Genomic DNA, 24011 nt, shown 5'->3' on the forward strand with positions numbered 1-24011 from the left:
CCAAGTATTTTCATAGGGTATTCTCTTTTTGCCTCCATTTAGAATATTTTTGACATTTATTTTTTTTTCAATAAATTGTCTTTCTTTATGATCTTTCGCATGCTTCATCAGATTTCCAGCCCAGCCACAAAACCGCAGGCAGGCCTTTTCAGTTTCATTCCATTCCAAGACAGACTATACATTTAACTAAAGATGACAGTTCCACCAAAAAAATTCTTACCAAAAATCGAGATACTCCAAAATGCTCTTAGGGAATTTTGAAATAAACTGTTGGAGCTCTTATTTTGTTTGTTCAGTTTGTCCTTCCTCAAGAGCTCAATTTCAGAGTGACACGCTTTATTTTTGATGATTGCAATTTCTTAAATATTTTAAAAGCTACGGGGTTTAGTGTGCCATTTTAAAAAGGAGTTCTTTAAAGGCCCAGATGTTCCTAATACTCAATTTGTAATACACAGACATGCTGCAAATTTTTTTGTTTTCAGAATCAGCTTTGGGGTGTCTTTGTGGCTTAGTAGGTTAAGCGTCTGACTCTTGATCTCAGCTCAGGTCTTGATCTCAGGGTCATGAGTTCAAACCCCACACTGGGCTCTATACCCAGTATGGAGCCTACTTTAAAAAAAAAAAAAAAAAAGGGAATCCGCTTCACAGAAAATTATTGTTACTCTGAAAACACAAAAATATTTGTACATTTTGACAGCTTGAGCTTAATTTTCCCAGGTGGATTATCGCAGCTGGTTTTGACACGGTCGCGCATCCGTGTACGCGTAACTAATGCTGACACTGTTTCTCCTCCGTAGGTTTCTTGCTTTAATAAGACACTTTGACCATAATGCTGTACTTTACCAGAATTGGCATTTGAGTATCCCCACAAAAACAGAAGCTTACATTCCCACTAGGACTTTCTGACTTTACAGTAACACTTTCTTCTAGGGTTCCCGCCCAGGCCCAGCGTGGAGGATAGGGCAGCCACAACCAGGAAGAATCCAGCCCCGGTCCAGGGACGCCTGGGTGGCTCAGTCAGCTGAGGCCTTGATCTCAGGGTCGAGACTTGGAGCCCCACGTTGGGCTCCACATGGGGTGTGGAGCCTGCTTTAAAAAAAAAAAGTCCGTTCAGCTCTGATGCTGTCTGCCTGGGGACTGCATCGGTTTCCACAGGAGGAAGGTTCAATCCTACAACACTGCTGCTGCCCCCCACTTCCGATGCCCATCACAAGCCCAAGCCTTCTGACCCAGGGCTATAGATGCCAACACCCTCCTTCTCAGATTCCTTTAATTCACTAGAGGGGCACGAATCAGCAGCCGGTGGGAATATGCAGAGGGAAGGCTGGGAAAAGGTACTGGGTTTACACGCCCTCTCAGACACCCTACTCTCCCTGCACCTGCACTGTCCCCATCAATCGTGAAGCTTGCAGAACCCAGTCCTTTTCGATCTTCACAGAGGCTTCATTGCATAGTCAGACTGACTGGTTTCAACCTCTTGATTCCTCTCCCCTCCCTGGAGGTTGGGGGTAGAACTTGAAGGTTCCAGCCCTCCAGTCACTTGGTTGGTCCTCCTGGCAACCAACCCGCCCCCCCGCCCGCCCCACCGCCGCCCTTGGAGGAAGACAAAAAGGCACCTTCATTAACATAAAAGAAGACGGGGGCACCTGGGTGGCTCAGTGGGTTAAAGCCTCTGCCTTCGGCTCAGGTCATGGTCCCAGTGTCCTGGAATCGAGCCCCGCATCGGGCTCTGTGCTCTGCAGGGAGCCTGCTTCCACCTCTCTATCTGTCTGCCTCTCTGCCTACTTGTGATCTCTGTCTGTCAAATAAATAAATAAAATCTTAAAAAAAAAAAAAAAAACCATAAAAGAAGACGCATTTATCACCCTTACCAGCAGAAATGTCTGGGGTCTTAGGAGCTGTGAGCCAGGATCCCTACGAATGAAGGCCAAATACAAATAAGAAGTGCGTATTTGGTCACCTGAATGACCGGACATACATTTCTTATAAATCACAGGATTGCATGTGGGTTTTTTTGTTTGTTTGTTTTTTGGTTTTTTGTTTGTTTAAAGATTTTATTTATTTGACAGAGAGATCACAAGTAGGCAGGGAGGCAGGCCGGGGGGGGGGGGGGTCGGGGGAGCGGGGCAGGCTCCCTGCTGAGGAGAGAGCCAGATGCTGGGCTCAATCCCTGGACCCTGAGATCATGACCTGAGCCGAAGACAGAGGCTTAGCCCACTGAGCCACCCAGGCGCCCAGTATTGCACGTTTATAATTGAAATCAAACTAGTATTAAGATTCACTGATTTTCTGTTTGAAGCACCAGGTAACACTGACATAAAATTGGCATCATTAACAGCTGTGAGGGTCTCTTGCTAATAGAACACATAAATACTGTTGCCTCATCTTTCCTCTGTGCAATACAAACCTTAGAATGGACAAATGAATGAAATTAACAGAGCGGAACTACTGTCTGATCCACAGTTGCCTGGACAGTCCCTGCTGCTACGGCTCGCTTTCGGGCGTGGTCTTTAACGAAGAGGCGGCTACTGACCAAGGCCCTGCAGTTTGTTTAGCAAGTGTAAGACTTGATTTTCGTACGGTCTGAATTAGCGCTGTGGATGGATGATCGATATTGAAAAACGTTTCCTACGAGTCACAAATTCATCAGCTCTCTGAGAAAATGGAAATTGAGTGCTTATTTCGTTGTTGTTAGACATACACTGTGTTTAATTTTATTGCTGCCTGAAGAATTTATCAGAAAAGAAAATATTACCCAAAAACACAAACGTCCTACAGATTTACATCAGGAGTTGCACATTTAGCCCACTGCCAGTTTTTATGTGACAAGCTAAGAATGGTTTTTACATTTTTTTTTAACAGTTGAGAAAAATCAAAAGGGGACGGCTGGGTAGCTCAGTGGGTTAAGCATCCAACTCTGGATTTCAGCTCAGGTCTTGATCTCAGGATCATGAGTTCAAGCCCCACTTTGGTCTCCACGTTGGAGGGGTTTGTCTATCTGTTTGTTTGTTTGTTTGTGACATGAAAATTATATGAAATTCAGATTTCAGGATGAATAAACAGTTTTACCAGACAGCCAGGGTCAGTCCCTTGCTGGGTAGTTGGGCTGCTTTCCCTTCCAACAGCAGAGTTGAGTTACGACGGAGATGGTAGGACCCACACCTAAAATAGTTCCTGTGGCCCTTCACAGAGAGTGTCACCTCCAGATGATACCCTTCAGTAGAGGAAAAACACTGCGGCAGGAATACTCAGACTGCTGTGTGCTACCTTCTGCTGCAGGACCAGCCGCCTCTCTTTCCCACCCTGTTCGTACACACCTGCAGGTTCCCGCACACACGGCTGCCCACAGCTTCACCCATGTCCCAGGCCGAGGCACAGGCCACCTGCCTGCTGTACCAGCCGGGCAACGGCATCTCCTGCTTCTCATACCAGCGGAAACTAGGAGAAGGCGACTGGCTGCCAGCCACCACACCAGCAAATGTCAGGGCTGGGCTGAGGGTAGAGAGAGGCGGTGGCCCCGACACACCACTAGATGAGACGATGTCGGAGGCTAAGGATACGAAGGTCAGGCCTGAGCACCAAACCCGTCTGGCTTCTTAGCTTAAGGCAACTGTTGATGATGCTAATACTTGGTTTAAAAATGAAAACCTACACTAATTGATAACCCCACCGAAACAGCAGGGTTCAACTGGTCATCTCCTGGATAGCCCCCTGCCCCACGCCCCCCACCATAACGTCCACAGATCACCCACACACAACCTCCCACAGCCTTCCTGTCTGCCATGTGCTCCCTCGGCTCCAGCCCTGCGGCCTCCTCCCTAGTTTCCCGCTCACGTCTTTGTTCACGTGTCCCCTTCTTGGGCAGAAAAACACATGCGCCCACGCTGCTTTTGGGGCGATAGAAATGTTCTGTGTCGTGATTGTGGAGGTTGGTTTCGCGAGTCTGCGTGTCTGTCAGAACTCACCGAAATGGGCACCTCAGGCAGTGCGCTTTCTGTCATTATTTGTAAATTCGGCCTCCGTACAGTTTTTTAAAATGGGCTGCAGGGAACCGAATAAAAAATGTGTGTGTGGTCAGATTTTTATATGTGGGATTAAGATATATGCCCATTTGAGAAATCTTACAATGATAAAAAAAAATAATAAACATTGATTTTCTGAGGATGGAGCATTTTATATCAGTCAGCAAATTTTAGCTTCACATTTCTTGAGAGAATATGGTGTCCCATTTCTCATAGCTTAATTCTCAAATTAATTTTAGAAGGTGAAATAATTTTTCAATCTCCATTCGTAATTGATTTTGTTTGCACTTCGTTTTTTGTTTTGTTTTTTTTTTAAGATTTTATTTATTTATTTGACAGAGAGCACAAGCAGGGGGAGTGGCAGGCAGAGGGAGAAGGTGAAGCAGACTTCCCGCTGAGCAGGGAGCCTGACACAGGGCTCAGTCCCAGGACCCTGGGATCACGACCTGAACCAAAGGCAGACACTTAACCAGCTGAGCCACCCAGGTACCCCAACACCTTGCACTTCTTGATCTTTGAAGTTACTTTATGTTTTAAAGAGTTTTAAGGGCACCTGGGTGGCTCAGTCAGTTAGACATCTGCCTTTGGATCAGGTCGTGATCCCAGGGTCCTGGGATCAAGTCTCACATCAGGCTCCCTGCTCATGCTCTCTCTTGTGCTCTCAAATAAATAAAATATTTTTTAAAAGAAGGGTTTTAAGGTAGTTTTATAATGTAAAGGTGTTTAGAATCAAACATTAAAATGTTTAATTCATGTGGCTCATATCTAGGTGGTTTCTGCATTCACAGGTTAAATCTGGAGGTGATCTATTTGGGCCCTAAAATTCATATTGTATGGGTCTTTTTTTTTCCCCCAAATACTTGTCTTCTCATTTGCCTGCCAGCATGACTGGTTTCCTGACCCCAGCGGTCGGTGAAGCTCTGCTGCTGTTTGGCGTGAACTGTGACATTTGTGCTCTGTGGGCCGCGTGGTGGAGTCCCGCCCACAGCCAGTGTGCTGCTGGCTGCCGGAGTGTAGATTGTCTTTCATTCCACAAATACCACCCCTGCTGCTGACTGCTTGCTTTTCTGCCCCAGGGGACCATCAGCGTTGGCATCGATGCCACTGACCTTTTTGATCGCTATGAGGAGGAGTACGAAGATGTGTCCGGGAGTGGCTTTCCACAGATCGAAATTAACAAGATGCACATATCCCAGTCCATTGAGGTAAAGCCCAGACTCCCCCCGCCGAGTGCAGTGAGGCTCAGGTTAACGAGGCACGGCGCGCCGAGCAGATGTGTTTTTTTTTCATCTTTATTTATGAAAGGATGCAATTAGCCACTTAAAGAAAAAAAGTAGTTCCAGGCACAACCTTTTTACTGCTTTGCTGATGCGTTAGCAACATGAGTACCAGGGGGCACTTAGCTTCTAAGGTCGCTGGGCTCCTCCAGCAGAAGTGCAAGTGGTCTGGGAGAAGTAGAGACCAAGGTCAGGAAGATTTGGGGTGAGAAAGCAGACCTCCACGGGTGATTCAAAGAACCAGTCTCCGTTTTAAGGCACACTGGCAGGGGTCTGCTGAGGCTCACAGGAGGTCTCTACCTCCTCAATTCTGTTTATTCTCAAGTGCATCAACCCAGAAGATGAAGTCCAAACTCTGGGAAACTTGCCTGTCTGGCAGAGCTTCCAGGGTTGGCTACTAGGGCCACAGATTCAGTGTCTTCCCCGGTGCTGGTGGTAAGCAAGGACTGTAGAGTCCCAGACATGCCGCTGTGGGAGGGAAGGCACACGACGAAGCCACTGTGCCGTCTGATCCTAAGAACCAGCATTCAGCCCGGTCTTCCCCCTGGAAATTTTGAAATTTGCCCAGGAAAGCTTTTGAAAACCATTATCTTGGTGGCCACATGCAGTTCAGATAGCAAAGTGGGAGAGAAGTGAACCAGTTGAGGTCTTCGTGCGTCCCTAGACCCTGGAGCTGTGGTCACCCGCACCTTTGGCCATGCACTTGAAGTGTATGCTTACACTGCTGTCCTGGTGCTTCCTCATGCTTTGACTCATTCCTTACCAGCAAATATCATTTCCTAGGCACCCTTGACAGCTACAGACACAGCCATCCTCTCTGGAAGCCTTTCAACCCAGAATGGGAACGGAGGGGGTTCCATAAACTTCGCACTTAGACGAGTCACTTCTGCAAAGGGATGGGGAGAGGTAAGAATGTCGACGGGTGGGACGCCTGGGTGGCTCAATTGGTTGGACGACTGCCTTCGGCTCAGGTCATGATCCCGGAGTCCCAGGATCGAGTCCCACATCGGGCTCCCAGCTCCACGGGGAGTCTGCTTCTCTCTCTGACCTTCTCCTTGCTCATGCTCTCTCTCACTGTCTCTCTCTCAAATAAATAAATAAAATCTTTAAAAAAAAAAAATGTCGACGGGTAGGGTCATGTTACCCACTGCAAAGCCTGATTTCTGAACATTGACATTCTAAAAGCCAACCCTCAAAAAGACCTAGGTTGGCCACGTCATTGTACAACAGGATACCAGATGTCAAACTTGCATCAGGTGACTGTCCCCAAGAGAAAAATGCGTCTCCTACTGGAGCTGGAATCCCCCCGTCTGTTGGACAGCCCAGAGACGGGACAGAGCGGCAAGATTGCCCTTGAGACGCCAACTCACAGAAACACAGCTGCGAGAAACTCCGCGTCTCTGTTCCCCTTCAGCAGAGACCTGTAGGTTCTTCCCTTTTCCTGCCCGGTTCGGAAGGCAGGTGCCGCGTCAGTGCTCCCGGCCACTGATGGGCGGCTGTCTCGCAGCCGGCTCTGCTGAGCAGATGGACCTGCGTCAAATTAACATTGAAGAGGTGCCTTGAAAGTCACCCAGACTCGTAAACGAGGCAGCCAGCACTGGCTGGACTTCCCGGGCTGAGTGTGGGACTGCTGATGGGTTAGCTCCAGACCCCTGACGACCATCTCCAGTCACCTGTGAGAGCCGCGGGCCATGAAGCAGAGCAAGAACACAAGGCAGGGGCCCCCACTCTGGACCGCGGCAGGCGGCTCTGCACGCAGCCGGGCATGGAAGCCAGTCTCCCCTTCTGACTTGAGTGAGGGAGACGATCGGAGGCCAGCAGTGTTTTCTTTGGAGGGGCTCCCTTCCAAAACCTGCCTCCTTTGGATCTATGGCAGCAGCCCTCCATTTGGTGAAGGTCTGGATGAGGTCTTGGGAGTCTTCCACGGGCCCTGGTGGCTCAGTCAGTTAAGCATCCAACTCTTGGTCTTACCTCAGGTCTTGATCTCAGAGTCGTGAGATCAAGCCCCACGTTGGGCTCTAAAATCTTCCAACCCCCACTTGCAGAGTCCTGGCAAGGGCCAGTGGCATTAAATTAAAAGAAGGAATTATAACCAGAGGTGCTTCCCCGAGACCTGGGTTGCTGCTGTGAGAGTAAACACCGCTAATTCTCTTTTTCTCTCTTGAACAGTTAGAATTTGGAGCCGGGGATCTGCAGGGACCTTTATTTGGTCTGAAGCTGTTCCGTAACCTCACCCCAAGATGGTAAATACAGAGAAATCCTCTTTGATGGTCTTTGTGGATTTAGCAGACTAGAACCTGTATATTTTTTTGGTCAAGGTCATCTGGAGTTACCTCTTCTCTCCTACAAGGTCGTCAGGGGCAAACCTGTGGCGCTGGCGGAGAGCCAAGGCAGGGTTCCCATGGCGCAGACACTGGACTGGTGGGCGTGGGGAGGGGTCATCTGCTGCCTGTCTGCCCTGGGCCCGGCTACTGCTCTGTAGCCCACAGTCTCCTCCTTTATGGGAATGAGGCTCCCGCCTGTTCACCCAGGGCTGTGAGCACCAGGAGAGTAGAGAGAAAGCACCTTCACGGGGAAGCTGGCCAGTGGACGAACTTGTGGATCATATCTTTGTCCCCGAGAATGTGTTTCAAGTACTGGAAAGGGTGTGTATTAAACAGTGAGGCACTGGTGAGACTGCCTGGTCATCAGCAAGGTGGGCAGACGCTGGAGCGTCAAGCCCCCCCCAACCCAGTCCCCTTCGTCTTTGCTGTTGCAGTAACGTCCCACTCCTGGACCTGTAACTCGCTGCCCTCCTAGAACCCCAGAGGTGTCCTTAGCTCCCCTGTTGGGTTCCTCTGGGGGAGAAAGTAAAGGAGTCCTGGGAGGAAGTATATGTTTGGAAAGAAAGCTTTTCACTTCCACTTGGATGTGTATCTGCACACCTGCCCGGTCCCGCTGGTCAAGACCAGTCCCTGCTCTAGTCCAGTAGGAAGGGCGAGTTGCCGGGTGGGTGGGACACAGGGTATGGAAGGTCATGAGAGAACAGGTGTGGCCTCTGGGACAGGTAGAGACCAAGCTTGCGGACGCACAGGCTGAAAGCAGCAGTGACAGGCGCTCTCGGTCCCGTTGCGGGGGATCACGCATGCGTGGGTGAGAACACGGCTTCGCAGGCCTCTGCTCCAGGACTTAGGAGTCAGTGGGTCTGGGAGGTGACGAGGATTTGCACTTTTAACCACTTTACGCTAAGAGTATACACACACGTTGTCCTAACACACTGGCCCAAGCACTCATGTGCGTCAGTCTGTCTCCTCTGGTGCCACCAGAGAGCGCAGAGTCCTACCCTGCTCCCCGCACCGGCTGAGTCGGGTGCTCTGGGAGGCCCAGGAATCTGTATTTATCAAGCACCTGGGTCATTCTTAAGCCCAGACACATTCAGGAGACACTTGACCGAGGGAAAGCTGTTGGCCTTCTTATTCTGGCTGAGCCTCAAAGTGCTGAGTGGTGCCCGGGGAGGGGGGGTTGGGGCTTGCTGGTCATCAGCCTTTGGAAATTGAATGTCCTCGTCGTGCCCAAAGTTCATAAGACTTGAGAATGCAGATGTATAAACGGATGCCAGTTGGTCGACGACTGCGCTCTGGGGTGCCCTGATCCTAGGGCCAGGCCATTTGCAAGTCCAGACTGGTGATCACAAGGTTGGGTGGGGTGTAGCGCCAGCCCCGAAAAGGCAGACAGCCTGTAGAGTGTTTTCTGTCTCCCCGGGAAGTGCCTGCCTTACTGCTCTCTCTTTCTCCCTCCATCTCTCGAATCAGTCTCTGGGACATGCTGGATAAAAAGACTAAGTTGTATTACTTTAATTAAACAAGGATCTCAGTCCTTCTATTTTGATTCTCTTAAATGCCACCATCTGTCTTGAAATTCTAGGGTGACTTTGGCTTCTCTCCTCCCTGCCTGCCTCCTCTGACCCCAGCGTGGCTAAAGCAGAAAAACGCAGCTGGCACCCAGGGTGACTTGAGAGAAATGAGGGAACATTTGGGTTGGGGGCCCCGTGGTGGGGAGGACAAAGTTCTTAATTTGTGGGGAGCTGCTGAAGTTTACAAGAGCATCGCCATCAGCGCTCTCTTGTTTGTCATTACTTAATGGCAAAAGTGGCACCCCCCGAGCTTAGGAAAGAGAGAAGGAAATCAGACTTTGGCGATCTGGTGAACATTTGGCTGTTTGCTCACCTTTTAACGCTTTGGGTAAAGTGGTGTGAATTCCTTTGTCGTTGAGATGAAATACCCCTTTTTAACCAGAAGATGGGGCTGGCTGCCTTGGAAACAAACTTCAGATGCCTTTCCGGGCAAGCGCTTCACTGTACGAGCTTTCAAGTGCAGGGCCACGGGCAGTCCTGGAGGAAGCTACTGATGCCCGCCCCCCCCCAACTCTGACGTAATCGGTCTGGGGTGGTTTCTGGGTCAGGGGTCCTCCCGCTTTGCCACACGTCAGAATCACCTGGCAAGCTTTGAACACTCCAAGCCTGTACATCGGAACGCCAGGGCCAGGAGCCCAGCATCAGCGTTTTTTAGATCAGCCTCGTGCTGCCAGTGCGCGGCCTGCGCCCCACCCGAGGCGGTTCTGACCTGCAGTAGGGTTGGACCTAGTGGTTCTCAGTAACAGACATTCGGGTGCCTCTTTAGTCGTAGCTCAAGGTGGAATGGGATGGTGGGCCACGAACGTGAGCAGGGAGAGGCACTAGGAAGACGGCAGCAAGGCCCTCTCTCAATCCGTCTCACGGAGAGAGGCTCCGTGTCCTGTTTTCCTTGTGGGGCGCTGGCTTGGGGCTTCAGGGAAGGCAGAGTGAGCTGGGTCTTAGCGTGACAGAGAGGAAGGGGCCAAGAGGAGCTGAGAACCGGGTGTCATCCAGGACCGTTTCTGTGTGTGTGTCCCCAGCTTTGTGACGACAAACTGTGCTCTGCAGTTTTCGTCTCGTGGCATCCGGCCTGGCCTCACCACCGTCCTAGCCCGGAACCTGGACAAGAACACGGTGGGCTACCTGCAGTGGCGGTGGGGGATCCAGTCGGCCATGAACACGAGCATCGTCCGGGACACCAAGACCAGCCACTTCACTGTGGCCCTGCAGGTGAGGAAGAGCTGCTCCCTCGTGTGTCCCTGACGTCCCTCACTGGAGCCACCCTCCCCGGATCTCAGCGCTGTGGGCCCCGCAGGGGGCTGTCCCATGCACGAGCGCTCAGGGCTGCTGAGACACTGTCCTCAGGCTTCCGGGGAAGCTGTGTTCCTGTTACCCCAAGCCAAGTGGCCCTTTCACATCTAGTAGGAGCCCTCAGAATCAGGGTGGGAGAGAGCCTGGGCTGGTGAGTAACCCCAGAGCGGAGTCATGTGCTCGGGTGCCACCATGGTGGGCAGGGACACAGGGCGTGAGGGGCCCTGCACCTCAAAAGGCAGCTGCTCCCCAGCACCCACCGCTGGCTGCTGTGTCAGAACCCAGGCCCCTGGCCATAGAATGTTCTGTTTCTGTGAGCAGCCAGAAAGTGGGTTTTTACGTGAATTCCCCCAGGTGTTAAATATTGGCCCCTAGTAAGTGTTCGCACACAGGGTGGGGCCCCGGCCCAAGAGGTCTGCCCGCGATGGGCGCTCAGCAGCGGGTGGGACACGGCACCTCGGCCACTAGCCGTGCCTTCCCTTCTCCCCCTGTCTCCCCAGCTTGGGATCCCTCACTCCTTTGCACTGATCAGCTATCAGCACAAATTCCAGGACGATGACCAGACCCGCGTGAAAGGTTCGCTGAAGTAAGTCCCGGCCGGGGGCTCTCCACTTTGTGCACCTTGTGGAGGGGGATCCGATGGCGGGGCCGTGGCCGCAAGACGCCCGCCGTTTCTGTGACGTTTCTCGAGCGTTCCTGCGGGAGGTCGTGGGCTGACGGAAGGGCCGCACTGCGGCTGGGCTGACTTCGCTCTGCCCTGGCACCGAGGGTGTCCTCATCCACTCCTGGGGTGGTGGGGGGGCGAGGGCAGGAAGGGGGCCCCGGCTTGTGTTCTGGGTGACAGCTGCCCACGGGGACCGCGAGAGATGGAGAGCTGCGGGGCCCCGCGTGCTCAGGCCTCGCGCTCCCCCCAGGGCGGGCTTCTTCGGGACGGTGGTCGAGTACGGGGCCGAGCGCAAGATCTCCAGGCACAGCGTCCTTGGCGCGGCGGTCAGCGTCGGAGTCCCTCAGGGTGTTTCTCTCAAAGTCAAGTAAGTGGAACTGGGTCTTTCTGGCCGAGTGTCCTCTGGCAGCCTGTAGCCCACCCCGGTGAGCGTTAAGGATGAAACAGACTTGGCTTTGTAGTTTTGTTCTTAAAGATCCGGTTGCCTCTGTGTTCCGCGCGTAAGCCAGTGTCAGGGGTTCGGAAGCCCAGTGTTCACCAAGGGTCTGAGGCTCCGCAGTCAGGGACCACCCACCAGCCGACTGCATCTCCCTTCCCAGCACCCCGGGGCCAGCCCCGCTCACCCACACCTCGCCACTGCCGCTAGCACACGTGACACATCCAGGGCCACCCCCAGCGTGTGCGGCGCCTGTTTGCCCCCTGCCCCCTAGCAGTCGTTCCCATCCGCACAGACCCTCCTCCCCTGCTCCCCTGCCCCAGTGGCGCGCCTTCCTGCCTTCTGTCCTCTCCGTGCCGTCTCTGTTACCTCACTGGCCGGTTGCGGTGTATGGTGGCATCACAGTGGGGCCCGGTCCTTGTCCGAGTAGACGCCCCCCCCCCCAGGTGGCCCCACCCGGCCTGCTGGCTTGAAGCGCCTTCCTGCACTGAGCGCTCACACTTACAGCTCCGGCCAGGCCCGCCGGTCAGGCCTCCAGCCCCTGCATCCCACTTCCTCTTACACATTGCTGCTTGGATCTCCACCAGCCTCTCAGATGGCCCCTCGCAGCTCTGATGCTTGCAAACCTGCTCTCCCCAGAGCCTCCCTGTGCAGGTCAGGAGAGCCCCGGCCTTCCAGCTGGTCTGTTCAAAACCTTGCAGTTGGCCTTGGTCACTCTTTTCCCATACACCAAAGTTTATGCACCTCAGAACCATCTCAGCTGTCCTCAGAAAGCATCTCCCGCACATGACCGCCCCTCACCCCCTCTGCTCCCACTGTCCGGTTCTGAATGCACTGGTAGCCTCCCGACCATTCTCCTTCGCCACCTGTGACCCTGCTCTCCACACAGGCAGAGCCTCTGAACATAAGTCAGTGTCTGTTACTCTCTGCTTAAGCCCTCGGTGACTCTCAATCCCGGGCAAAAGCTGGAGTCCTCCAGAACTTCACTTCCTGCTGACCATCCCCTCCCACCTGCCCCTTCTCACTCCAGCCAGCCCGGCCTCCACGCTGCCCCAGACAACAGCGTGTGCACTCTGTGGCCACACTGTGTGCCTGCTGTTCCTCAGTCCCCAGAAGTCACCTGACTGCCAGAAGCATCCCTCATCACCCTGCAAGAGCAGTAGCCTTCAGTTTGGCCCAGGCAAATCCTTTCCGTTTCCCGCGTTTATTCTCCACTGTGCGTCTCCCTCTGATCATCCGTTCACCTCCCCGGCCCTCATCGGAAGCTCTTTTAACTGTGTCCACTGTGTTCTGTACTGCACTCCTGGAGCCTAGAACGCAGCCTGGCACTTGACAGAGCTCTGTGAGAGGCAGAAGGAGGGAGGAAGAGATACAGAGACCGGGAGGAAGCCGATCACCCCTCTTTGTGGTTTGGAGATGAGAGCCAGAGCAGGTCACCAGGACCAGAACCGCACCAGGCCTCTCTCCTCTCAGTGATCTGAAGACCCCTGAGATTTAGTAAAGGACACACAGAGAGCGACAGATGGTCTGTATTCTGATCCCTTTGATTCCCAAATTGGGACAACTAACAAGACACGGTTTTCTGATTCCGATTCTGCTGTGAAATACTTCTTATATGAAGATATTGCAGGACGTAATCTGAATTGAATTCTCATCCCAAGAATGCTACTCTCTCTCCTGGCAAGAAGCATCTTCACTCCTGCTCAGGTTCCCGTGTCAGCGGGCTGAACTGTCCAGACTGTATCGCTGTATAAACCCAAGTTTTCCAGAAGGCCCCAGAGTTCAGCAATAACACATGATCTTACTTTGCTAACTTTTCTCTTATGTTCTGCTCATTTGGTGAATCACAGTGGTTTTTGAATGTTAAACCAACCTTATATTCCTGAGGAAAACTCCCCTTGATCGTGACATACAGTACTTTTTATGTAGCGCTTGATTTCATTTGCTAATTAATACCTTACTAAGGCTTTTTGTATCTGTGTTTATAAGGGATGCAGATTACAATTTTCTCTCTTTATTATGTATTTGTCAGATTTGGGGATGAGTTACGGCAGCTTGATAAAATGATTTAGGAAGCATTCCTTCTTCCTCTCTTTTCTGAAAGGATTTTGTGCGAATGGTTTGTTCTTTTTTGAGAGAGTGTGCACGCACAGGCAGGGCCAAGAGCAAAGGGGGAGGAGAGAGTCTCAAGCAGACACCCCGCCGAGTGCACAGAGCCCAGCACAGGCTCCATCCCGTGACCCTGAGGTCATGACCTGCGCCGAAATCAAGAGTTGGACGCCCAGCCGACTGAGCCACCCAGGCGCCCCAAGAATGGTTTATTCTTCAAGTTTCGTGGAATTCACCAGTGAAATGAGTTGAGACTGAATTTTCTCTATAGGAGGGTTTTTTGGTTTTGTTTTCAGATTTTATTTATTTGGCAGAGAAAAAGAGAGAGCATCCATGAGCAGAGGGAGAAGGAGAAGTCGGCTCCCTGCTGAGAGGGAGCCCGATGTGGGGCTCTATCCCAGGACCCTGGGATCATGACCTGAGCCAAAGACCGAGGCTTAACTGACTGAGTCCCCCAGTGCCCCTGTAGGAGGATTTTTCATAATGGATTCTTTGATAAATATGGGGCTTCTCTAATTTTCTCTTTCATCTTGGTCAGCTTTGTTATTTTGTGTTTTTCAAGGAATTTGCCCATTTCGACTGTTAGGTTGTTCGCAGGAAGTTGCTCATAATATGCCCTTACCCTTTTACTGTTGTCTGTGGCAGTCTGGTGATGACCTCAGCCTTCACTCCTCATGCTGGTCATTTGTGTTCTTTTCCCCCTTTTTTTTAACCAGTCTGGATGGGGCACTGAACCTTTCAAAGAACCAGCTTTGGCTTTGTTATGTTCTCTGTTATTTAGCTGTTTTCTCTTTCATTGATTTCTGATCTTTTTTCTTCTTTCTACTACTTCAGTTTCACATTGCTGCCTTTTCTAGATTTTTAAAGCCCAGCCTTGGGTTATTAATTTAAAACCCTTCTTCTCTTATATTATAAACACTTAAGGCTTTAAACCCAGTTTTAGGGGCGCCTGGGTGGCTCAGTGGGTTAAAGCCTCTGCCTTTGGCTCAGGTCATGATCCCAGGGTCCTGGGATCGAGCCCCACATCGGGCTCTCTGCTCAGCGGGGAGCCTGCTTCACCCCCCCCCAACCTGCCTCTCTGCCTACTTGTGATCTCTATCAAATAAATAAATAAAATCTTAAAAAAAAAAAAAACCAGTTTTACCCTATCCCACAAATTTGGATATGTTACTGTATCATTGTCATTCAATTCCAATTGTTTCCTAATTTCACTTTTGGAAATGTATTGCTTAATTTCTGAATATTTGGGCTTTTCTATATATCTGATCAGTGATTTCAGTTTAATTTCATTTTGGTCAGGGAACATATTCTGTATACTTCCAGTCTTTTTAAATATTTTGAGACTTCTTTATTTTATAGCCCGTCACATAAGTGACCCAGCAGTCGTGTGTGCTTGAACAGAACGTGCGTTCCACACTTGCTGGGCTTTGGTTCTATAAATATCAGCAGGTCAGGGTGGTGGACAGCATTCACCAGAAACCACAAGTTTATTGATTTAGACCAGATTTCTGTCAGTTGCTGAGAAAGTGGTGTTAAAAGTTCCAGCTAAGAGTGTAGAATCTGTTTCTTCCTTTGCCAGTTGTGGCTTTGTGAAGTCCATCTCTGGCAGTGCTCTCTGACTTGAAGTCTGCTTTTTCAGGCACCGTACAGCTGCTACGGCTTCTTGTCCTTCCTGTGTCTGTGGTTTATCCTTTTCTGTTTACGTTTAACCTGTCTACGTCCACATACACAGGGTGTCTCATAGCATAAATCCATCCATCCAGTTTCTTGCTTTTTAATGGGAGCGTTTGTTAGTCCCTTAATATTTAATGTAATCGTTGGTACAGTTGGATTTAGGCCTGTTATGATCTGTCTTCTACTCTTCCCTTCTGGTTTCTTGTTCTTCTAACCATTCTCTGTCTTCTCTTAATGAATATTTCTAACATTCCATTTGGATTTACCTGTTGACTTTTTGGCTGTACCTCTTTGCAGCGGGGTTTTTCCCTTAGGGGTTGCTCTGGAGATTACGTATCATTAACCTTTTATCAGCTGCTTAGACTTCATTCGTATCACTTCATATAAAATTCAAGAACTTTGAAAATTTCTGGGGCCATCTCCCCTCCCTCTGTTCTTTATGCTGTGCGTGCCATATGCATTGTAATTACACACATTACAGTCCCCACAAGAGTGTTGTAATTCTGGCTTTAAGTAGTTTATATATATATTTGTACATACATTTGTGTTAAAGAAATTAAGGGGGGGAGTCATGTTTGCCCCCTCATTTTTTTTAACCATTTCCAGTGTTCCTTATTCGAATCTTCCTAAAAATCTGATTTTCCTTCTGATACTCATTTCTTTGGCCCGAAGAACTTCCTTCGGCTTTTTTTTTTCCCCTTCAGCTTTTCTTATAGTGTAGGTCTGTCAGTGATGACCTCGTAGTATTCTTTACCAAGAAAATACCTGTATTTTTTCTTTATTCTGCTTTTATATTTTATTAATTTATATTTTATCTAGATACACCACTTTATTATTATTTTACATTATATTAATCTAAAGTAGTTTCATTGTGGGCACTCCTACCCCAGAACTAAGCTGTTATCATTGCTGTAATTTTTTTTTTTTAATTCTATTTATTTATTTGACAAAGAGACAGCAAGAGAGGGAACATGAGCTGGGAGAGTGGGAGAGGGAGAAGCAGGCTTCCTGCTGAGCAGGGAGCCTGACATGGGGCTTGATCCCAGGACCCTGGGATCATGACCTAAGCCAAAGGCAGACGCTTAATGAGTGAGCCACCCAGGAGCCCCAATTGCCGTAATTTTTAAGGTCAAGCTTTATTGATGTAAACTTTACATAAATTAAAATTCATCTGTCTCATTATACAGTCCAGGAAGTTTTGACAGTCACATAAGTTTTGACATAAGTTTCAACGATCACGTGACCACCATCATCATCAAGATATAGCACATTTCCATTGTCTCCCAGAATTGCCTCCTGGCCTTTGCACAGTCTCCTGGGCCCTTGGCCACTGGTCTGTTTTCACTCCCTACATTTTTGCCTTTTTCCGAATGTCACGTAATTGGAATCACACAGCGTGAAGCCTTTCATGCTTCTTTTTTGAGCATGATGCATTTGAGATACAGCCTTACAGTTGCACACGTCAGCAGCGTGTCCCTCTTTCTTGTTCTTTGGCATTACCTTGTGTTGATACACCACAGTTTATCTGCTTTTCAGTTTAAGGACATTTCAGTTGTTGGCAGTTTTTAGCGATTACAGATAAAGCCAGTACACATTCACATAGAGGTGTTGTGTGAACCTAAGTTTCCCTTTCTCTTGGGTAAGTACCTCAGAGCAGGCGTGCTGAGCCAAATCGGAGGTGTGTGTGCCCCTGGGTAGGAAGTTACGAAGCTGCTTTTCCACCAGCAGCCTGGAGAGCCCTGTGGCTCTGCACCCTCGCCAGCCCTTGGTATGCCTGTCGGGCTCTCTCGGGCTGCTTTAGCCGGCGTGTGATTGTGTCCCACTGTGGTTCCGATGTGCGTCTCCCTGATGGCCCAGGTAGTGGACATCTTTCAACATGCTTCTTTGCCATCCATATCTTTTTTTTGTTAGTGACGTCTCCCTTCACACCTGTTGTCTCTTTTATTGTTGGGTTGTTCGGTTTCTTACGTTTTGAGTGTTCTTTGTCAATTCTGATGTTGCTCTTCTTCTGAAGGATATTGTCCCCGAATGTAGAATTCAGGGTTAATAGATTTGTGCTTCCAGCGCCTGACGGTGTTATTCTGCTGGCTTCTGGCCTCTCCAGTGGTCATTTGAATCCTCATCCCCCTGAGGGTGATGTCTTTTTTTTTTTTTCTGGCTACTTAACTTTTTGTTTTGCTGTGGTTTAGGGGTTTTATTTTTTTAGCTTTTTTTTTCTCAGCAGTTTGTTCCTACAACGTACCTCCATGTGTTTTCTGTTGTATTTATGCTGCTTGGGGTTTGCTAAACCCCTCGCGTCTGTAAATTTATGTCCACATCAAATTTGGAACTTTTGGGCCATTAGTTCTTCAAATCTTAATCCTGACCCATTCTCTCCTCTCTGGTGCCCTAATTACTCAAGTCTAAACCTCTTAAGATTGTTCCGACAGTTTCCGAGGCCCTGCCCATTTGCCCTCAGTTCTTTTCTCTTCGTTCTTCAGATTGCATAGTTTCTATTGCCGTGTCTGCCAGTTCTCTGACTGCTCTCATCTCCTCCAGTCTGCTGCTAAGCCCGTGCAGTGAATACAGTCCTTGGGCATAAAGTGGCGCTCTAAAACCCTTATCTGCTCCATCCAGTATCTGTGTCCTCTGGGGTTGGTCTCCTTATCTTTTTCCTCTGTTGTTCATCTAGGTATGTAGAGTCGTTTGTATTGTACTTGGGTATTCTGACTAGTACCGTGTAGAGGTCTGTATTCCAACGGTGCCTAGATTCCCAAAACATGTTTTTTCTTTTCAAAGGTAATTAACTTGGCCAGAGTCGGACTGTGACTTGGGACTGATGTGTGTGGCAGCAGCTAGAGTAGCACAATTATTTCCCCTGTAGCCGAGACCGCTGGTAGACCGGGGATCGGCTGGGGATTTGTGCCACATCTGTACAGAGAACTTGGGGCTCCCCGTCTCTGATTTCCCTTGTTGGGGGACCCCCACTTCCCAGCTGCTATGGCTGCCACTCAGTCTGAGCTCTGGGTCTTCAGTCTCTTAGGACTGCAGATTTCTTTCCAGTGTTTACCATCGAGGCAGCAGCAGCTAAGACTTGCCCTCGGGCTCAGAGCCGTTGACACAAACAGGAAACCAGTGCCTTTGCGCGCTCTGGACTCTGAGCCCTCCTGTGAATCCACCGACCCGGGTAGTCTTTGTTGTTTGTGCTCTGAGTTAACAGTGGCTACCTGTGGGATGACTGGTCCAACAGGAGCTACTGGGCTGTTACCAGAGGCCGAACCTCCTTAATCTGCCAGCTTTGGAAATCTTCACACACTTTTCTCGATGGATGAATTGACGGCGGAGAGGTCTCCGTCGCCAGGACCCTGGGAGGTGCCCACTTCTGTCTTCTAAGGCCACCTTGGACAAGGGGTAGTCCCTGCTTTGACCAGGAGGTTAGCAGGTAGTAAGATCCAACCTAGACGTCGGACCTAGCAGCTAAACTTGGGAATAGGGACCGGGAGGTGTGTAAATTTGGAAACTAGCCGTAACTAGCGCTCTGTATCTGAGAGTTCTCCCGTGCTGACACCTCCCTTACCCTGCCCTGGAAACCCAACTCATCGTGGTGTTCTGTTCCGTTCTTATTTGCAGGTTAAATAGGGCCAGTCAGACTTACTTCTTCCCTATTCACTTGACGGACCAGCTGCTTCCCAGCGCCGTGTTCTACGCCACTGTGGGGCCGCTCGTGGTCTACTTCGCTCTGCACCGTCTGGTCATCAAACCATACCTCAGGGCTCAGAAAGAGAAGTGAGTTCCTAGCATGTCACGGGGACATCAGTACACAACTCTGTGCCTCAGTTTCCTTGTCTTTAAGGTGGAGATGATAATAATAGAACCTGCTCAGAGAGTCAGTGCGAAAATGAACTCCTACACGCGAAGCCCCGGCTCGGCGTCCGGCCCGCAGTAAGCGCTGGGTGGGCGCCAGCTGCGCTCGTGAGCGGCCCTGCTGCGGGCCCCCCTCACTTGTCCCTCCCACTTCCAGAAAGGGCTAGAGCTAGTTTCCAAGATTGTGCAGACAACACAGCATGACCACAGAAACGGGCCCCTGTTCTCTCTCCGACCGTTTCTTTTCCCGGCACCAAGTCCAGCAGCAGGGAATCGAGTTCCGACACACAGGCGTGCCTTAAGCGCGGTCCTGGAGTCACCAAAACATTCCTTTACGGTGCGGCTTCTCGGGGAAGCTCCGGCCGTCGCAGTCCCACGTGGTTTACGGTCGTTACTCCTCACCGTCTGTCATAATAGGTCTTGGAGCTCAGAGACGCTCCTCCCTGGGCCCCGCCGCGTTTGAATCCGTGGAGTGCGGGGCCCCGCTGCCCCGGGAGGCTTGAGGCCTAGAAGGAGGAGCGCGCGGGCTGGTCTGACGGGACAGGCGTATGCTGCCCGGAGTCCCAGTGCTCGGCTACATAAGAAGAAAGTATATTTTGTACCTAAAGCAGGAAGCATTGCCCCCCGCCCAAGTGTTCTCTGGTAATCCCAGAGGGTGGCCTCCCTGGTGCTCCCGCCCTCTCCTCCCACCTCTGCCGGGCTGAGAGTCCCCTCGGGTGGGGGCTGCTTCCCTCGGCCAGGGTCCCTGGGGGGGGGCGGGGAGCCATCTAGGGACAAAAGAACGGGACTCTGCCGAGGCCTGCAACGACAGATTTGCTTGCGCCTGGCTCGGAAACATTGTCTGAAGCTCCCAAAGCAGGAGCGTGGCGGCCGCTCGCACTGTGTGCCGGGCGCCGGGCCAGCGCGGGGCTCTGTTGCCTCACTCCGCACTAACATGTGGCCTGTGTTTTTCTCGCTTAAGGGAGTTGGAAAAGCAAAGGGAAAGCACAGCCACTGACATTCTGCAGAAGAAACAAGAGGCAGAAGCTGCTGTAAGTGTTGCGGAGACGCGACTCCGACCACGCCTGCCGGCGGCCCCTCACCCTGTGCCGGCCGCAGGGCGCCCAGCGGGGCTTGGGGAGCGCGGCGCCCTCCGCACGTGGGCCTCCGGCCTCGCTGGGCACCTCAGTCTTTCCGATCCCTGCGGGTACAGTACCGGGAACTCCAGGCCCGGCGCTAAAGATGAGCTCCAGTTACCCTCGAAAGGCATCATGAGGCGTTTCTAAGAATGGGAGGGCCCAGGCCTCCTCCTTCCCTTTCAGTGAACTGTTCCTGGGTGACAGAACAGAAGTGTCCAGGAGAAATGCAGGGGCACCCCTGGGTTCTTTGTGAACAGAGGAGGGTCTAAAACGCACCCTGGCACAGGGCTGCAGCTGAACCAGGAGGTGGGGCCCGGGAAGGACCTGACTGTGGCTCCCCCCTTGTTCTTTGCAGGTTCGGTTGATGCAGGAATCTGTCCGGAGAATTATCGAGGCGGAGGAGTCCAGAATGGGTGAGAAGGCCTGGCCTCTCTTGGGGCAGGGTGGGCGCTGGGGGCTCCTGTGGTCCGGCAGTGCGAGGGGTGCCCAGCCGAGACCCCTGCCCCTGCTCAGACCACGCCGGTCCTCAGGGCTCATCATCGTCAACGCCTGGTATGGGAAGTTCGTCAATGACAAGAGCAGGAAGAGCGAGAAGGTGAAGGTGATCGATGTGACCGTGCCCCTGCAGTGCCTGGTCAAGGACTCGAAGCTCATCCTCACAGAGGCGTCGAAGGTACCCGTGGGGTTCGGACCCGAGAGGCCTCCGGGGGGCGGGGCGGCCTGGTGCCCGGAACAGCTGTTTTGCTGGAGTGGAACCACACGTCACCGGCACCGTCTGTGTGACCCACTGCCCAGCGCCCCAGTTGCATTCGCGCCACCGCTGTTGACATTGTGCGTCCCCTCGGCAAGGATTTTCTGAGCACCTGCTGTGTGCCAGGGAGAGTAGCGAACAAAACGTACATCCTGTCTCCATGGAGCTTACGGTCTCCTTACTCTGCCTTGTTCTAGAAAGAGTGTGAGATCCGTAGCTCGTTGGACGCTCACGCTGGAGCCCAGCGCTGGGCACGGTAAAGGCCAACCAAACCATAGATTAGCGCAGGCCACATACCGAGCGCTCTTGGGAGCGCTGACGGGGCTTCTGCGAGGACAGGGGTGTCTAGTGGGGGAGAACGGGTCCGTCCTGCAAGGGGGGCCTAGGATTAAACAGGCAACTTCCTGATGTTCTCAGCTCTGCAGTGTGCAGGTCCCGTGGCGGCGGCGCCAGGCTCGGAGCGCTGTCTCGGGTGCCGCGGGGTCAGACTGTGTGTGTTACAGGCTGGGCTGCCGGGCTTCTATGACCCGTGCGTGGGCGAGGAGAAGAGCCTGAAAGTTCTGTACCAGTTCCGCGGCGTCCTACACCAGGTCATGGCGCTGGACAACGAGGCGCTTAGGATACCAAAGCAGTGTGAGTAGCTGTTTCTCGGCAGCCGCCTGCCCCGAGCACGGGGACCAGGGACGTGGAGCGCGAGTGACAGCCGCCTTCCCTCGTTACCCACCTGGGAGCAAGTGACTTGCTCAGAGCCTGTGGTGGGGCGCCCTGAGGAGGGGCGGTGGCGGACCTGGCTACTCCTGTATGTTCCGGAACCGCGGGATTCTCTGCGTGTCCTCTGCCTCCAGTCAGGGGACAGCTGAACCCCGTCAGTGGGAAAAGGGGCGCAGAAACAGTTGCCTATTGATATGTTGTCTTGTCTTGTCTTTCACAGCTCACAGGATCGACACAGATGGATAAACCGCTTGAGAAACCAGATTTACAAGAGGCTGCAAAAAATCCTTTCCTAGGAGTCTACAAGTTCAGAAGCAGGGAAAAAACCCAGACATCAGATGTGTTTATTTTATATTATTCCTATAGAGGGTGGCACCGTATCAATTATGTGGAGGGACACAGACCCCCGCTTTCGTGGGCGCTGTCGGTAGGACTGAGGCAGCCCCACCTGGACCAGACCCGCAGCACGGCCTGTGGCTCTTTTCCCAAGGATCATGTCCCTGGAGGGAAGGGCCCTGGGCCCCGTGCTGACTGCCGACCCCCGGTAGCGCCCGGTCTGTCTTGAGGTGTTTATGGAACATCTTGCCCTCATACATAGGACTGAACTACTTTTCCTAAAACCCACACTGAGCATGGAAAACGAAACGGAAAGGAAGGAAGTTGTTCTCGTGAGCAGAGTTCTCCAGAACAATAGTGCGTCTGTTCGGTCAACTTCCCAAAAACCACTTTTTCCTGCTAAAATATTATTCAGTGAATCTGGAGGATTGTGTGGGTTTATAAATCTGCTTTTTATCTGAGAACGAATGGTTTTGGAAATTAGTGTCTTTTTTCATCCTCCTCCCAGAACTTCTCGAATCATTCCACTGGCACGTGGCTTGGGACAAAGTGGTAGAACCCTCGGGTCCCAGGGCCCAGCCCTGTCACAGGTCACTTCCTCCCAGGAGCCACCTGTGTCCTTGCGGCAAAAGGCAGAGGTGAGCTAAGCCATGTCCCTCGCAGCCCAACCCCCCGGCTCAGTCGGACCTGCCTCTGTGCCTCCACTGGAGCCCAGAAACCGAGAGGCTCTGAGGACAGGGGAAGCATGGGGCAGGGACTGAAAGGACCCTGGCTCAGGTACGTGCCAATTCCCCTGCCCTGGGAGAGCAAGGCCCACTGGAGCCTCGCTCGCTGTCACAGGTGCGGCCGGCAGGTGGCTCTCATGCGCCCAAACCTCCTCCCGCCGGGCTCCTTCCTCGTGTTGGGGGGCGTCGGGGGGCCTCTGGTGTCTGCTCCCAAGACCCTTTTCCTTCACTTGACTCCTCTGTGGATGCAGAACATGTCGGGAGCCAGGATGCTCCTGAACAAACAGCCCAGTCTGCTTTGAGTCACCCACGAGCCAGGAGGCCCTGGCCGGTCGCGGTTCTGACAGGCCCCCAGCCCGCCACCCCCCACAGCTTTTGCTAAAATCAGGCTTCGCTCCTGGCGGCGGTACCGGAGTCCTCGCTAACGCCCCCTCCCTCCAGTTTTCAACACAGTTCAGGTCGTCCGATTCTGTAATGTTTATCTCCATTTTAAGAAGTCTCCGAGCTGCTGCTCTGAATGTAAACCGTGCAATAAGCCTGGCGTGAACTCTCGGGCTCTGGCCGCAGCCACGTGTTCCCTCCACGGCAGTGGCTCTTGGGGCACCAAGTCTCTTGATTTTGTCTGAAACAGACTGTACGGAAGGCGCTCTCACCACAATAAACCTTTGCTGAGAACCGGGGACGGTGTCCGGTGCGTCTGTGCGTTCGCGCTCAGGGCAGAGCAGACCCCGCGAGCGCTAGGGCCCTCCCCGCGCCGCCTCCCCGCTCCAGCCCGCGCCGCGGGAACCCCGGTGCTCACCCGGAGGCTGAGCTCGACACCGTGGTTCGGTTTCCACACGAGACTCTGCCGGAGTCAGGAGAGGACCCGGGCTAGGATCCCTGTTTTCCCAGAGGTGGTTTGTTTGCGAGTCCCCAGAGCCAAAACCAACCCCCTCTGGTTTCGCGGGCCCCGGAGGACGCGTTCGCCGCGGCTGCGTGAACTCGGGCTGCAACCCAGAGGCTCAGCTGCCGCCGCGTCTCATTCCCAGGGAAGGGGGGGCCCAGCCCTCAGCGAAAGAAACACTATTTCTGCTTTATACGCCTTTCGTCATAAAGTGAAAATCCTCTTCAGGTTTCCTGAGGTCAAAGAAAACAGGCACGAACGCAGGTCTTTCGGGAAAGCA

At 52.0% G+C, this 24011-nt stretch overlaps 1 protein-coding gene across 2 annotated transcripts in view; it reads left to right on the forward strand.

Moving 5' to 3' along the window:
• The window catches only part of LOC111154694 (DnaJ heat shock protein family (Hsp40) member C11), a 70105-nt gene extending 46577 nt beyond the window's left edge, over nucleotides 1-23528 (forward strand). Inside the window, exons 5-16 of one of the 2 annotated variants that reach the window (XM_022514535.1) lie at nucleotides 5099-5227; nucleotides 6083-6205; nucleotides 7469-7542; nucleotides 10211-10400; nucleotides 10982-11067; nucleotides 11396-11512; nucleotides 18974-19129; nucleotides 20169-20238; nucleotides 20681-20738; nucleotides 20856-20998; nucleotides 21580-21709; nucleotides 22008-23528. In XM_022514535.1, the coding sequence (XP_022370243.1) occupies nucleotides 5099-5227; nucleotides 6083-6205; nucleotides 7469-7542; nucleotides 10211-10400; nucleotides 10982-11067; nucleotides 11396-11512; nucleotides 18974-19129; nucleotides 20169-20238; nucleotides 20681-20738; nucleotides 20856-20998; nucleotides 21580-21709; nucleotides 22008-22033 (1302 nt within the window). In that variant the 3' untranslated portion in view covers nucleotides 22034-23528. The remainder of the gene's footprint in view (nucleotides 1-5098; nucleotides 5228-6082; nucleotides 6206-7468; nucleotides 7543-10210; nucleotides 10401-10981; nucleotides 11068-11395; nucleotides 11513-18973; nucleotides 19130-20168; nucleotides 20239-20680; nucleotides 20739-20855; nucleotides 20999-21579; nucleotides 21710-22007) is intronic. The other variant, XM_022514536.1, reaches the window with a different exon arrangement.
• The last annotated feature ends 483 nt before the right edge of the window (nucleotides 23529-24011 follow it).

Source organism: Enhydra lutris, unplaced genomic scaffold, assembly GCF_002288905.1.
Source record: "Enhydra lutris kenyoni isolate GAN:26980312 unplaced genomic scaffold, ASM228890v2 scaffoldscaffold38, whole genome shotgun sequence".
NCBI classification, from domain to species: domain Eukaryota; kingdom Metazoa; phylum Chordata; class Mammalia; order Carnivora; family Mustelidae; genus Enhydra; species Enhydra lutris.